Source organism: Cydia amplana, chromosome 1 (assembly GCF_948474715.1).
Source record: "Cydia amplana chromosome 1, ilCydAmpl1.1, whole genome shotgun sequence".
NCBI lineage: Eukaryota > Metazoa > Arthropoda > Insecta > Lepidoptera > Tortricidae > Cydia > Cydia amplana.
The window spans coordinates 14,592,775-14,609,356 of NC_086069.1; the positions used below are offsets into that span (position 1 = coordinate 14,592,775).

General features: G+C 38.7%; 1 protein-coding gene across 1 annotated transcript in view; it reads right to left on the minus strand.

Moving 5' to 3' along the window:
- LOC134647340 (muscle-specific protein 300 kDa-like) overlaps window positions 1-16,582 on the minus strand; it is a 181,686-nt gene that overhangs the window by 6,606 nt on the left and 158,498 nt on the right. The window contains exons 44-48 of the mRNA XM_063501707.1: window positions 5,998-6,222; window positions 2,774-5,086; window positions 2,406-2,594; window positions 1,372-1,751; window positions 109-147 (exon numbers count right to left, since the gene is read on the minus strand). Of these exons, the coding sequence (XP_063357777.1) occupies window positions 109-147; window positions 1,372-1,751; window positions 2,406-2,594; window positions 2,774-5,086; window positions 5,998-6,222 (3,146 nt within the window). The remainder of the gene's footprint in view (window positions 1-108; window positions 148-1,371; window positions 1,752-2,405; window positions 2,595-2,773; window positions 5,087-5,997; window positions 6,223-16,582) is intronic.

Sequence of the window (16,582 nt, forward strand, 5' to 3'; positions counted from 1 at the left end):
CAAAATCAAGATAGGTCTTAACATGACACATAATAGCAGAATGTAGACACACATCGCAAGACAACAACTGGAAATAAGATTAATAAAATTAGATAAAGCGATACTCACTGTTCGCACGTGAGCGCGTATGACGCCGAGTGCGGCAACCTAGAGGACCAGAAAACAGCGTGGTTTAGAGCATGCCGGTTAGGAAGCCGTTAACACTCCGGCGGCGTGAGTTCGTCACGGGAAGTGGCTGGTCAACTGTGAAGCGAGGCCCAAACTGTCAAATGCACTTTTGCCCCGCCCGCAACCTAAGGCAACAACCCGCGGCGCTCAAAGGTAATTCGCTTGATGCCTCGTCCACCAAAAAAAATCCAGGCGGATTCGCCTGATGCTGACATTTGCATTTGTTTATTTACAAATATAATATAGGGACACTGCAAATACTGCAATCGACAACGTCAAGCGAGAATAAATTTAGTTGAAAAAATAAAATAAATAAATAAACCACAAAAAAAATGAGAGTCTACTCAGACAGAGGTAAGATATTATGATAATGTATTAACTTTATAGTCCGAGTTTTTAGAAATCTTATCTCGCTAAAATATTGCTTTGTATACATATAATAACTAGCGACCCGCCCCGGCTTCGCACGGGTTAAAAAATTATACATAAACCTTCCTCTTGAATCACTCTATCTATTAAAAAAACCGCATCAAAATCCGTTGCGTAGTTTGAAAGATCTAAGCATACAGACAGACAGACAGGGAAGCGACTTTGTTTTATACTATGTAGTGATATGTGATGTATATTTTTGTAAACTTTATTTTCTTACTTATCTGTAAATTAATTTTCAAGCATAATTATGTAGGTCGCGAATGCTAAGCCGTGTGTTATAGTTACATACCATAATATTTTATATTCTTCACGGAGCTTTTAGCTAATATAGAACGGAATTAGAACCTCACTTCACAGTATTAAATAAACTTAGGTACTCATAAAGTCGTTGCAATTTACTGGATTCGTGCCAGTTTATTGATTGGAAGAATAGACAATTTTTACACAAATAATTGCCACATACATGCTTGGAGTAATAGATGCCATCTTAGGCTAAGATACTTAGTTCAGAACTTTGGAAGTACTTAAAGATCAATTTCCCATTATTCAGTCAACTAGAGGCGACGTTTAAAAGTCAAAACTGGTAATTTTCACAAGATCTAGCTCATTTACGTACACACAAAGAAAAAGAGCCTTGCGAAAGTTACCATTAAATGATAACATATTCAGAAGACGTTCGGTTTTTACAAAGCCCCGACACCAAAATGCAAAAGTGCTAGTGCTACAAATTTTAAATTTCATACCAAGAACACAAGTCTCGACGCGACTAACCTTAGGTTATTAATTTGGAGTTCCCTCTTCTTCGCTTGCGCGAGAAGGTCCTCGTATCTCAACGAAAGAGACTCGACTTCTTTCAGCATGGCTTCATCTTCGGTCGCGTCGCATTCCGTCAAGAGTAGTTCGGACAAATGTTTGGCCAACTCCAGTATTTGGCTGGGCTTAGCGCCAGCCTTGGCGATTTCTTTCGCAGCGGTTGCCAAGTCATCGCTTCCCGCGTCTTCCTTGGGCTGTTGCAGCAGTGCCGTTCTCAGGGCCTCCAGGCAGTCCGAGGCCTCTTTCACCGCTGACGCCAGCTCAGCGCGGTAGGTTTCTTTGGAAGTCAGCGTGTCTACTTGAAGAGCGGCGTCCGTCTCCCATTTAAGGGTGTCCACCTAAAGGAAATAGTACATTATTGTCGAGGCTCGGAAGTAGCTACTTGCTGGCTGAGGATTCGTTTTAAACGGACGACCTTGGGAGTCCGTTTAATTGAATCCGAAGCCAGCAAGTAGCCTTCCAGCCGAGTCATATATAGTGCTTTTCTCGAAAATGGTGCAAGAAATGTAAAAATAATAGAAATATTTTACAGAAACAACGTTCTAATTTTCACAGAAAAAAGTAAAACCATTAAAAAGATATGCTTTGCCGCCTTTTAAAAAAATTAAAGTGTAGGTATTTTTCTGCTGAAAATACGCCAACCTATTTGAGACACCTAAATTGTCGCGGTACCAACATTATAATAATAAGTACTGACCATCTGTTTGGCTGTTTAATGGACCTATGCCTTCACTTGATGTGGCCATTTCAACTTTTAAAAAGTTTGGAACTCGAGAATTAATGGAATTTGTATGCAACATTGCAGTCCCGAAATCGAGACTGCAATGTTCTTAACTTTTTAATTTTTTGACTGACCATAAACTACGCTCTTCGCGACCAATTTTTTAACCGGCAACGTCGACTTTGCCGTCCATTTTTGAGAAAAAACGAATTAAAGAATGGATTGTTAACTTTACCAAAGCAATTTGTAGCTGTCTCCAAATCCAACATACCTGTACAGCGGAGTCGACGTCGCCGACGAGGTCGGCGCGCGCGGCGGCCAGCCGCTGGCGCACGTCGTTGTAGAGCGCGTGGTACTCCGCCACCATGTCGCTCACGCCGGCCGCCGACGACACGGTTGCTGCCAGTTGGTCTGCTGTCTGTACCAAAGCTCCGCACTCCGCTAGCTCTTGCTCGACACCCTAGTATAACCAAATCGTTTACGTATTACTTTTTGCAGTACTTTGTGATGAAGTTGTATAGTATTGGAATTATCTTCAGAGCAAAATAGGTACCTATTTCCGGCTAAAAAAGCCTTCAATTTTGTTTCGGGTTACGTATAGTTATGCAGTCAGGGATATTTTGTTATAAAGTTACTCACCATCAGTTCCGCCACGGTAGCGTCCTTGTCTAGGGGCGTCGGAGCCAGATGTAGCGCCCTGGTGAGCCTGACGTCGGCCTCGGCGAGCGCGATGACGGCGCGGCCGTGCGCGGCCACGAGCTGGCGGTGCGCGTCGGCGCCGGCCGCGTCCACGCGCCCGCGCAGCTGCTGCCAGCGCCGCACGGCCGAGCGCAGCCGCGCCGCCGAGTCCGCCGCGTCTCCGCGCAGCTCCACCCCGCGCGCCGAAGCCACCCGACTGTACGCGTCCTCCAGCCTCTTGACGTCCTCCTCCGTCGCTTCCAGATCTCTAATGGCCGCCTTCGATACGCTCTCGTCGTCCCCTTCTCCTCTCTGCTTCCTGGTCTCTATTTTTTCGACTCTCTTCTCGACCGAGTCCAGTTTCTTTTCGACCTTGGGTAGCAGGGAGTTTGCGAGTTCGGCCGACTTGCGGATCTCTTTCAGCGTGTTTTTGCGCTGTTCGGACATGTCGCAGATGTTCTTCCATTTTTTCTCGACGATGTCGACGCCGGTGCGTAAGTTGCGCAGGTCGAAGTTGCCTCTCAGGACGTCTGGATCGTTGAATACCAGTTCGCAGAGATTCAGAGTTTCTCCGACTTCCCCGCTGACTGTTTCAATGTTTTTGTGTATCTCGTCGCGTTCTTGGAATTTCTCGTCAACCGCTCTCGTTGTCAATACTTGGACAATGACCGTAGTGGTCAAGTTAGATTCGATGGTGTGCAGTTTCAGTCTGATCGTGGTCAATCGTTCCTCCAACTGCGTGATGGTCTCGAGCAGCTCACTAATTTTGGATATCCTTGCTCGGCCGCTATCCTGAAGTTTGTGCCAACGAGCGTTTATCTCGCTAAGCTGTTTGCTTGTCGTTTTACTGAAAGCTTTCTCATCCTTTTTAGAAAGATCAACAAGGACGCTGCCCGTTTCCGAGAGCCATTCAAATTCACGTTCTTTCATAGATGTTTCCGCTTCGACATCCGAGGTTATTCGTCTGATAAGGTCGTGTGGGTCGAGGGCTCCCAAATCACTGTTCTGACTAGAAGTTTCGAGACGCGCCTCGAGTGTGGTAAGCCATTCGGCGAACCGAAGCAACCGCGAGTTGAATATCGTGTAGATCTCCAGCCGCTCCTGCAGCCGGTGGATAATAATCGTTAATTGATGTTCCAAATCCGCTCGTTGCTGCCTCAGTTGCCACACTCGTTGGTTGACAATCCTTATGTCCTGAGGACTAAGGCATTCCTTTAGTTGTTCTTGGATGACACTGAGTGCTTCAATTTGAGTTTCGGTCTTGTCAACCTTTGCCCTTAATTCCGTGTATTTTTCTATTGCCTTTTTCAGTTGTGGCCGCGATAGTCTATCTTCGTCTGAGTATGATATGATTTCGTCCTGAGTCTTTGAGTATAGTTTGTGAAGATCATTAGTGAGGTTTTCGTATTCGCTGACTAGCCCGAGTATGCGGGTGAGGAAGTCTCGCCACGTGTCTAAGCTTGCGTTCAGATTGTCAACTCGTTTAACGATGCCCGCGTACTCCATCCTTACGGAAGCTCCATATGTTTCTTCTGTAAATTCTAATATTTTTTTGAGATTACTGGATAATGTTTCTGCCTGTTTACGACCTTCTGGTATCTTGTCAGATAGATTTTGCACTTTAGTCAATATTTGTTGTATTCTCTTAATGTGGACATATCTCAGTTGCAACTTTTCTTTTTCACGTTCCATTTCTTTAAGCCATCTCAACAGTTCGATGTAGATCTCTCTGTAGTCATCCCAAGCTGCAATCCTGGTGGATACTTCGTCATGTCGCTCCACTATCCTCGCTAGGGTCTCATTGTGAAGATTCGTCAAAGTGTCAAATTTCTCTACCAGGTCCCTGTGTTTTGTCTCCTTATGTTCATTTATTAGTACAGATCGTTGTGAAGCCAGCAGGTTCCTATGTACTCTGCATAATCGTCTATGTTCAGTTAAGTTTTCGTAGTCGGCGGGTACAGACCCTGATAGGAATGATTGTAAATCCTGGAGGTACTCGTGCCATAACCGCAGAGCAGTTGCAGCATCTCCTGATCTCACCAGAGCCGTAGAGAGCCTGTGGTAATGTAGGAAGGTGTCCCTGAACATGGCCTGCCATAGCTCCAGGATCCTGACGATGGAGTGTTCCTCTGAGACGTCCCTGTCGATATCTGGAAGCTGCTCCTTGGCGGGCACGATGTCCGCTTCGCTCTTTCCTAGCGTGATCAAGTTCTCTCGAAGAGCAATCAGTTGGTCTTCCACGATCTCGCCGTCTTCGTGCAGAGGCATCAAGTCCTAGAGACAAAACCACATAATGTTATTACTCGTGAATGTTGGTAAGGTATGGGGTAATATGCCTACCCATAAATTCTCAATGACATTACCCGCTGCTTGGCAGTCATTAACTTATTAGTAATTACTATTATTTACTAGTGCCAAATTAAAATGGAAGACAGATTGTCATTCATGCCTATAAAAAAAATGGCCACATTTTTATTCAACTCTAGGCATACGTAAATTACAAATTGTTACGTGCGTAGGGCGAAAAAAAACGAGGGCAAAAAATATTTTCCAAGCATGAGAAGATAGCGAATGACTCAACCTATCTGCCATTTTAATTTGACTAACGATGTACCAAACACCCTATAGGTATTAACGATCAGCTACTTATTATGAATTCGATCTTAGGACCGATTGTTAATAATCGAAGTTCAACAGCCGACGCACTGTATCATGCATTTGTGTCATTTATGCATATATGGATGGCACCGATAAACGGGGTCAGTCGGAACTGCTAACGTCGCTAACCGTTAATCATATACAATTGAGGATCACATTTACCGATAATATATTGCAAGTGGTCGATTGTAGAAAACTGTATAATGGTTCGGTAAATTCAATGATTGTCATTTTAATTATATGTAATATATATAGGTTGCTCTCAAGTCAATCTACAGTCTATCCTGTAGATAGATTGGTTCAGAAATCAAATTCCATGACTGTTAATGGAATTTGATTTCTGAACCAATTGATTTCTGTGACAATCACATGATGGCGAATGGCGGGATTTCATATTATTATCACTGTGACAAGACAACAGGCATTGTGATCATAACTTTAAATATTGGTGTCTCGAGGCCATGGTGACATAACATTATTTATTTATGCTATTGGTTTCTTAGATTGTTAACCCTTAGAATCCTCACCTGTCTCATATCACTGAACTGCTCCTTGACATGCTGCGCCTTCGCCCTCGCCAGCTGCCGGGCCTCCCCGAGATCAGCCAGGGCCTGCACGGCGCCGGCGACCAGCTGCAGCCGCCGGGCCAGCGCGTCGGCGTCGGCCTGCAGCGCGCGGCTGCCGGTCTCGGTGGCCACGCGGGCGGCCAGGGAGCGCAGCTCGGCCACGCGGCCTTCTTGCTCCGAGCATGCCTACAACACACAAGGTACTTTTAAGTTTTGTTGTTGACCAAAAAATGCGTAGCAACTTATGTTTCAACTTCATTGAATGGTATTTAATAACATATATTTTCACACCATATACGTTCTACACAGCTATAAAACATATATGGTATGTTCTATAGTTGTTGATACAGTTACGCCACTGATTTCAGCATCAGTTTTGAGTATCAGTGCTTAACACAGGAATAAAGTTAAGAAATAAATCGGAACACTCATTTATTGCTTAACAATGCGTGTTCTTGTTGTTGATCTCAAAATGCTTAAGTATTAATAAGTGTGAACAAATGAGATGATTGAAGTCACATATCCAATCAGTCATTGACATCAAGACGAGTTGGACAAACGTTCAGTACCGTATTATCGCCACAACTACATAAACATGCTATTTAACATTGAGTAGGTATTCGTACATAACACATTTATCAATCAATCGTACCAGTACCTACATATTAATGTAATTTATTTTCACCACACCAGCTGGTAAAGGTTCTCTTGATTGTTCAAAAACTGATAAGAAAGTTGCATTTTATTCACATGTGAGGCAAAGTAATCAAATGCAAAATTTGAGTTTTCTTATGTTTGCTTGTAGAATTGACTTTTATTTTAAATGATGATTTTGAATGAGAAATTTTTATAAAAGCGCTGGTGGCCTAGTGTTAAGAGCGTGCGACTTGCAATCCGGAGGTCGCGGGTTCGAACCCCGGCTCGTACCAATGAGTTTTTCGGAACTTATGTACGAAATATCATTTGATATTTACCAGTTGCTTTTCGGTGAAGGAAAACATCGTGAGGAAACCGGACTAATCCCGATACGGGCCTAGTTTACCCTCTGGGTTGGAAGGTCAGATGGCAGTCGCTTTCGTAAAACTAGTGCCCACGCCAATTACTGGGATTAGTTGCCAAGCGGACCCCAGGCTCCCATGAGCCGTGGCAAAATGCCGGGACAACGCGAGGAAGAAGAGAAGAAGAATGAGAAATTTTTATTATCATTCATCTTGTATGACTTGCATTTCTAAATTAGGTGTTGACATGTAGGTAGGAATGTACTATGAATTTTATTTTTATTTGTTTTTTGTATTATCTATGGGCACGTAGCCAGAATAAATAATTTTAATTGAATTGAATTTTCATTTAATTTACTGTGTACAGTACACAGTCACCATACCTATCCGTTAATTACACATATGTTTAACGGTTCTCTCGTGGAGACTAAGTAACCTTATATTTAGTCTCTTAGTTAAGTCAGTCATCTATATTTAACCTATGACGATTGAATACTGAACAACAGTAAGCTGGCACATACATTATACTAATAATGCTATTTGTAAGTTGAAGAGGGACAGAACACCTAAGATCTCTTCATCGCGTGACCTGATTCCATAATGCGCGATCTACATTGTAAAAGTTGGAAAACTGTCAGGCTTTTATAAAGTTTTGATTGAAATCGACAGAAATCGACATGTAGCCAGGGAACCATAGTCATGCATGGTTCAGGACAGTGGTAAGATATAATCATGATTTTTATAATTATTTTATTCTTACTAAATTTGCCGGGTAACAACATATGTTTCTGGCAGTAGGTATAGCTATTTTATTAATTATCTATGTTATGTCCTTAAATATTTTTTTCCGTTATTTGCTTAAATATAACCACAAATTATTAATACTTGCCTAAATTATTTGGCGTTCTAAAAAGTTTCGAGTGTAAAATATTCGCTATAATTTTAACATGGGTACCGTACCTAAGGAAGATTATAGCCGCTAATATATACGTATCAATACGAGTCAAATAGAGCGTACGATTAGTTTCATGGAATGAAATCTCTTAGCTGCATCAATGTCAGTAACGCATGCCAGCGACTTGCACGCACGAATATTTGGTGCTAATTAAATACCTTTCATTGCCTGGAAATTAGTACAAATACCTACTGACTTTTAATCAATGAGAAAGGACTAAAAATGTCACTAATTAATCGGAGTTATATTTAGGTCAGATTATTTATTTATTTTAAAGAAATATACCTACGTGAAATATTTAAAGGTTAAGATACATATATACCTATAGTTCGTTTTTTTAGCATTAGAAAGAACTTGCAAGAAGGTAAGCGATCTTGACATGTCTTTTAATTGAAAAACGCTTTTTAAAAATCAAAAACTATACTTATGAAAGCAGAAGAATATAAATAATCGTATTAGATTCATCGGCGCAGGATCGGGAAAAATGGTGTGCTCTCGTTTCGGAGGCCAAGATCCTCTTTGGGTCGCTGATCCGTAATAGTTAGTTAGTTAGTATTAGATTCATAATTGTTACATATTTGCCGTAACTTATTTTTAAAATGTGTTTTTCAACACACACATCAAGATTGTTTACCTTATTTCTAATGCAAAAAAAAACGAACCGTACATATATGTAACTACAGTAGCGACACCTCGTAAGACATAAAATATATGTCACAGAAACAGGAATTTTGAACGTTACTAATATATTATTTCCGTTAAACTAGTTACTAAAGATAAAAGAATACACAAACAAGTCGCTCCACTATAGATATTACCAGGCATCGGAGTTTTTGTCGCATGGTAAGACTAATAGCAAGCTATGGAGTCGACATTTGCCATAAATGTAAACTCTTATTCATACTCATACTCATGATTAATTTTATTTAATATGAGAACAGATTACTAAATAGTTACTACGTATATGAGTTTAATTTATTAAACCTCATTCGTTGCAATAGAGCCGAAAGTGAATGAAACTGTCACCTAAGAAAATAACCTTCCGCAATTAAAAAAGTTATGAATTAATTCTATCACTACTGTCATTGATTAGTTGTTACTTGAAAAATATTTTACGTTTCAACATGTGTCCGTCTATACTTTCATACTCATTTAAACGAGAAATTGGAAAGATTAATCAGATGTGCGATTTGGTCGAATCAATTTTATCAGCGGTCAGTACCTACATAACATTAGGTCTTTCGCAGCGATGTAGTTTGTATAGTTGTATGTTAAAATAGTTGAAGTTATGAATTCATAATGTAATAGAAAAATATTTTTTTTATATAATTTGACTAAGATAATATACACGACTGACCCCTCTAAAGGCATTTTAAGATAAATTAAATAAATGAGTATGAGTATGAATAAGAGTTTACATTTATGGCAAATGTCGACTCCATAGCTTGCTATTAGTCTTACCATGCGACAAAAACTCCGATGCCTAGATATTACGAATGTGACGTAACGCACAAATCATTAAAATATTTTTATCCTCATTTAGAGCTCAAGGTCTTTGTGATATTTTTTTATCTTTGACAAACATAAAACATAACTAGACTTATTGTTTAGTTTGATAGCAAAAATAATGTACCTAATAACAAAAATATAAAGATAAACAAGACAATATTAAAAAAAAGCCGTACTTACAGACTTAAACTTCTTAATATTTGAAGATAAAAGATTAAAAAAATACCATAGGTACCTACGTGTCCTACGTATACGTACAGTTAGACTTTAACTTTTAAAACATTAATATCTACCTAAGTAAGTATTACATATAAACATTTTCTAATCAAGAAGAGATACGAACTGCAAGTTTTTTCTTAACAGACAGGAAAGTATATTCTAAGAACTGACGGAAAAAGTAATCTTGTACTTAAGTAGAAACTGCATTTTATTAATTAGTAGATAGTTTAGAGCAAAAAACACTTGTTTCTGGTGGATACGAACTGGTGGAAAGTAGAAGCAGACCAGAATACCAGTACCAATCTGCTGGCATAAGAATACAGGTAGTGAAAAAATACCTATACATAGAGGTAAATTTCCCACACTTGCCTGGTAGTAGGTATCAGAAACTGTGCCCACATATTCAAACCCGCTATTATTTATCCTCCTACTTTGCACCGAAGCCGCCTAGTACCTAGCGAAAAGCAAATGATAATGTGGTCCGGATATGAAGCATGGAACAGGAATTCAGACGCGAGATATTGGGCTAAATTTAACAGCTTAATGTTTTGTATATTGCCGTTAAAATTATATTACCTCTGCATTCAGTTCTGTTCCCCATATTACGCTCATGTCTATTCGAGTCATATCATCGCAAACCCAGAGCGTTCGCCTGGAGTACAATTAAATTTGGAATAGAACCTACAATAAGGTAATACGACCATGATAACTTTCTCAGTATAGGTACCTATATCTGACAGTAGGTAAATTAAATAAGCCATCAACTTCATATATCTAAGTGCAATATTTATATCGATTAGTACGACTGTCAATAAAAAGTCAATCAATATTTTACAGGTCGATTGTCCCATTGTGGGATACGTGAGCACTTTCTCACTTTCACTTTATACATATTTTGGATATTGAGCGTGTCAGTTTTACTAATGGTGCCTAATATTCTCCAATATTTGGTACGTAAGTACGTAATTTGAAAGTAAATTAGTTGCGTGCAAGCTTTCGCATAATAAAAATATAAAATGAAGAAATATTTATACCTTTTACAAATTAACCAAGTAAATCGCTCTGAATAAAAATTTGACGTGCGTTGTCATAGTTTGTTTATAATAAACACGTTTTCCTAATAATTAAATGTCCGTGAACGTTCCCGGATGTTAGATACGTGATTTAACTGTAATAAATCTTTTAATGGGACCATCAGATCGAGCGATGTTGTAACTAGAAACTATTTTTGATGAATGTCAAGGATTACATCACCTAGGTACTGTTTACCCTTGTTATTCTTAGGTTTATGAACAGTCAGCCCTAAAGGCAGATTAGATAATATATAAGAAACAGGAAACAGTACATCTTCAAATAAACATATAAACTTGATTTGATATTACTAGCAGTGCCTCTTGCACGAATTTACATCACGTTTTGGCCCTTGGCTTCATACACAGATTTACGTAAGTAGGTCTTGATTTGTATTACCAATTTTGATGTGTACAACATTGGTGTAAAAAATGTCCACATTATTAACAAAACTTGAAAAAATAAAAACAAAAATTTTGTTCGATTACATAATAGGTAGCTAAGAACACTTTCAGGAACAGAAGAGACGGCTTATTTTTAACCGACTTCCAAATCTAAAAGGAGGAGGTTATCAATTCGGTTGTATGTTTTTTTTTATTTTTTTTATTTTTTTTTATGTTTGTTACTCCATATCTCCGTCATTACTGGACCGATTTTGAAAATTATTTTTTTGATTGTATGTATATGCATACAGATTGGTCCCGTTTTTGTCAAAACCCAGTTCTGATGATGGAATCCATGAGGAATCGAGGGAACTCCTCAAATCTTAAAGGCACACATATAGTGATTTTTGTATTTTTATCAACAAATCAAGCATATACATTCAAAAAAGTGACATTTGATGAAGTGGAACTGCTGATGATGATCAGAACGGAACTCTTCAACGATGCATAGCACACGTCTGACGATTTGTCCTCTTCGTTATGTTTGTTAAGCAAGTTAAGTTTTTAAGCCACATTTTTGTCAAGCTCGAGTGCTGATGATGGGATCCATGAGGAATCGAGGGAACTCCTCAAATCTTAAAGGCATGCGTATAGAGATTTTTGTATTTTCATCAACAAATCAAGCATATACATAAAAAAGTGACATTTGATGAAGTGGAACTGCTGATGATGATCAGAACAGAACTCTTCAACGACGCATAGTTCACGTTTGGCGATTTGTCCTCTTCGTTATGTTTGTTAAGCAAGTTAAGTTTTTAAGCCACAATTTTGTCAAGCTCGAGTTCTGATGATGGGATCCACGAGGAATCGAGGGAACTCCTCCAATCTTAAAGGCATGCGTATAGAGATTTTTGTATTTTCATCAGAAAATCGAGCATTTTCATTAAAAACTGTCGCATTTGATGAAGTGGAACTGCTGATGATGATCATAACGGAACTCTTCAACGACGCATAGCTCGCATTTGGCGATTTGTCCTTTTCGTTATGTTTGTTAAGCAAGTTAGGTTTTTAGGCACATTTATGTCAATCTCAAGTCCTGAACATGGTATCCATGAGGAATCGAGGGAACTTCTCAAATCTTAAAGGCATCCGTATAGAATTTTATATATTTTCATCAGAAAATCAAGCATTTACATTAAAAACTGTGGCATTTGATGAAGTGGAACTGCTGATGATGATCAGAACAGAACTCCTCAACGACGCATAGTACACGTTTTGTGATTAGCAATTTCGATTTTGACTTGGATTGGGCCCCGGACTCCGGACTCGGACCCGTACTCGGACTCGGACCCAGACCCGGACCTTGACCCGGAAAACCACTATGATACCTAAACTAAATCAACCACTATGATTACCATAAAATGTATACATATTACGAAATAAAGTATAAGCACCGTTAAGTGGGTTAGGCTAGTAGTTAGAGAAGTCGGTTTTTTTCTATTAAAGATTATTTCTTCGTGTGCAAGCAACGAGCATGGTGCACAGAAAGTCATCACTATCAAATGAAGAACAGATTCAGAGATTTGGGACCTAACCTGATTCGGTAGAGAGAATCAATTCTTGTGGTTCACATTTGAACACCGGAAGTGAATTCCTAAAGGCTTCGTCGCACATGCGCGTTTTCCGGGCGTACCTTACCTACATATAAAATGCTCACGCCCCGCTCAAGCGTCGCCCGGAAAACGCGCCTATGTGATGAAGCCTCAAATGTGCGAAGACAGGCAATTGACTGAAGTTTTTATACCTACTGGAGTAGGAGCTAGCAACTCTTTTGGCAGAAGTGTTTGGATAATTTTGGATACTTTCACCATCATATTAGCTTCCTCTGCTGGTGGCTCTATTTGTCCAATAGTAGTTAAGCCATAATTTGCATAGGTAGAAATATTATTTGTTATAAAAACAAGCACGTTCACGTTCAGCTCAGTACCTATCTTTTAAGAGTTTACACTCTCGGTTGTTGCAACCTAGATTTTATTTGTTTACTTCGCTAAGATCGTAACGATGTTACGCACGGTGTGCACGTTAGTTACGAAATAAGGTTATATGTATTTATAACCTACGAAACGACACGAGGCATTACAACTAGGTATCTGAAAGAAAAGATAATAATGAGAACGTTTTGCTTACGACATCAAAACCGATATCAAGAAAATACTTTTTTACATGAAAAACATTTTGATGTTATTTAAACATTTTTAGGGTTCCGTAGCTAAATGGCAAAAAACGGAACCCTTATAGATTCGTCATGTCTGTCTGTCTGTCTGTCTGTCTGTCCGTCTGTCCGTCTGTCCGTCTGTTCGTCCGTATGTCACAGCCACTTTTTTCCGAAACTATAAGAACTATACTATTGAAACTTGGTAAGTAGATGTATTCTGTGAACCGCATTAAGATTTTAACACAAAAATAGAAAAATAATTTTTTTTTTGGGGTTCCCCATACTTAGAACTGAAACTCGAATTTTTTTTTCATCAAACCCATACGTGTGGGGTATCTATGGATAGGTCTTCAAAAATGATATTGAGGTTTCTAATATAATTTTTTTCTAAACTGAATAGTTTGCGCGAGAGACACTTCCAAAGTGGTAAAATGTGTCCCCCCCCCCCCCCTGTAACTTCTAAAATAAGATAATGATAAAACTAAAAAAAATATATGATGCACATTACCATGCAAACTTCCACCGAAAATTGGTTTGAACAAGATCTAGTAAGTCGTTTTTTTTTATTACGTCATAAATCCCCTAAATACGGAACCCTTCATGGGCGAGTCCGACTCGCACTTGGCCGCTTTTTTGCATATGAATAGGTATACAATAAACATTAATAAAACACTAACCATTAGCTGCAAGCAAGGGTGTTAGTTGAAATATTGACGGCCTCGTCCTCACACGTTAGGTGGGTAGTTAGGATTGATTTAGGGTAGTTCGAAGGTCGTTGGTATTTAGCGGGTGGAAGGGCACGAACTACTCCACAATTAAGAACATTTCTACAACTGTGGCGAATACCTAAAAGTTTAGATGCGCAATGTAGGTTTTTTTTACATTAAATGGAACAGCCGAGTTTAAAAATATGGGTGCACACATCATACTCAAAAATATATGTCAGCGACTTAAAAACTATGGGACATATTTTTGAGTAAGTTATATGCACCCATATTTTTACACTTGACCCTACAAAATCGTTTGGATATGTTTACCTCATCACGTAGATCGGGCAAATGATTCGATGAACACGGACGGATATTAATGTCATGTCAAACTTAATTTGTTATAAATTATCGATATCAGACACATTAGTCAAACAGTTGGTAAACACAGTAAGTGTAAACATCTTAATAACTTAATAAGTTAAAAAACGCTAATGAGCTAAACTAGTTAATACATTACATCTTTTATTTAACATAACGACTATAATAATTAACATCTGCTACGTTAAAAAAAAACATTTAAAAAAATCTAATTTCGATATAGGGTAAGAAGAAAGTATCACCTAAATATTTTGCCGCGTCTACACATACGCGCATCTACGGCAATAGCAGAACTAGAAAGTGCGCCCTTGAAAATTTTCAGCAACTTGTTAATTGCATAGAAAATGGGCGTAATTCCTTGCGATTACAGCCTCTATTGCCGAGAAGACAAATGCTAGTTTTGCGTGTTGACAGTAAAGTATGTATGTTGGTAATTAGTTTGTTTTCGATTCGTTTAATAATTAGAGAAATTATGTTGTTTTGGTCCTGTGTTTCAGTATGATTGTATCAATTGTAGGTAGGTATTTATTTGTTTGTGGTAATTAACCGTGGTTTACAACGTTACTATAAATACAAAAATTATCTACTTTCTTAATTAGAATTGTGTAGGTATAGGTTTAACGTCCAGTACCTGCTATCTATTTGTTACTTCGTTTTAGCTATATTTTATACAACATAAATATATTAGCAATGTAATCCAGGTATCACTGTAACTTGCTCTCAATAAAGTAGTTCCTCTTTATCAAGTATCTTTCGCAGTCAGCATCCGATCTAATTAGCTCATAGACGATGTATGTATACATATACTGTGGTACAAACTAATGTTAAATAGGTATTTTAGTTTCTGATACGCACTACTTACGTAGAACATTTCAATGAATAATTTAAATGACCCGATAACAACAAAAATACTTAAAATAATTGAACTTCAGTGTAGGCAATTTACACTCAAATATTTGTTGTAATCACCATTTTCCTGTTGATAATTGTACCAAGTCCAAGGCCTACCCTCGTTGCTACACAAAAATTGTTAAATGTAGGTATTTTAACTTAGTCTCACCTCCTGAAGTGACATATTGATACGATCACTTTGTGCTCTCCTGACACAGTTTCCGTATCACTCCGTTCAATGAACAGTAATCCATCATTTTAGTCACAATCACGGCCATTGAATAACAAATAAGTTGCTTTATGCAAAAACTGACGAAAAATAATCACACGTTAATCTACGCCAACGGCTCACGGTGCACTGCCCATTAACACTGAAGTTTACGTTGTATGCGGAATAAAAATCAAATTTGGAGCAAGAAGCTTCAAGGTTAGAATGCAGTTTAGTTTTATCGCGTAAGTAATCGAATTAACTATGGAATTATGCATACAACCACGGTGATGTCAACATGAACTTGGTGCACTGAAGGCACACGTGAAAGATAACCTTGGCGACAATAGGCCGTTTACATTCCTAATTCTGAAAATTATGCACTTAATTACTAACGTACAGTATTAAAAGTTGCCTAAATAGTTGAAATATTTTAAATTTTACTTTAAAATCAAATGTGTGTCCATGTAACAATATATGTTAAAACAACGAGCTACTTTTAAACTATTTCGTTTTCGGCGGGGTTTCAGACGGGTTCGTTATATTATTCGAGGTTTTTCGAGTGAGGTGGTTCGAGGTCGCATTTCGCGCGACGCACGCTCGCGCGACCCGACGTGTGCGCGGCGACTGGCGCCTTATCGCCTTATCAGTTGCGATTCGGTTATTTCATTGTGGTTAGGTCATTAAGGGTTTTATCGCGTTTTATGTTTTACTTGAAGGTTTCCGTGGCATTGGAATGTGTGGAAATTAACTCATCATTTCCTTAATGTAATGAGGTCAACAGGGCTTTTACTCCCACGCAACATTGTCATAGAAGAAATAGTAATTTAATCCTGCATTTATAAATAGTGCATATGTGCCAATACTTTAATATTACTCATACCCATAGCGAAAAAATACACCATAATCATAGGCAGTTGTCGTTTACATGCAGTATCACGTGGTTCTAATAAAGTCATATTGTTCCCAAAGCGAGGTTTATTCGTAGAGCGTGGACTCTGATGGCATC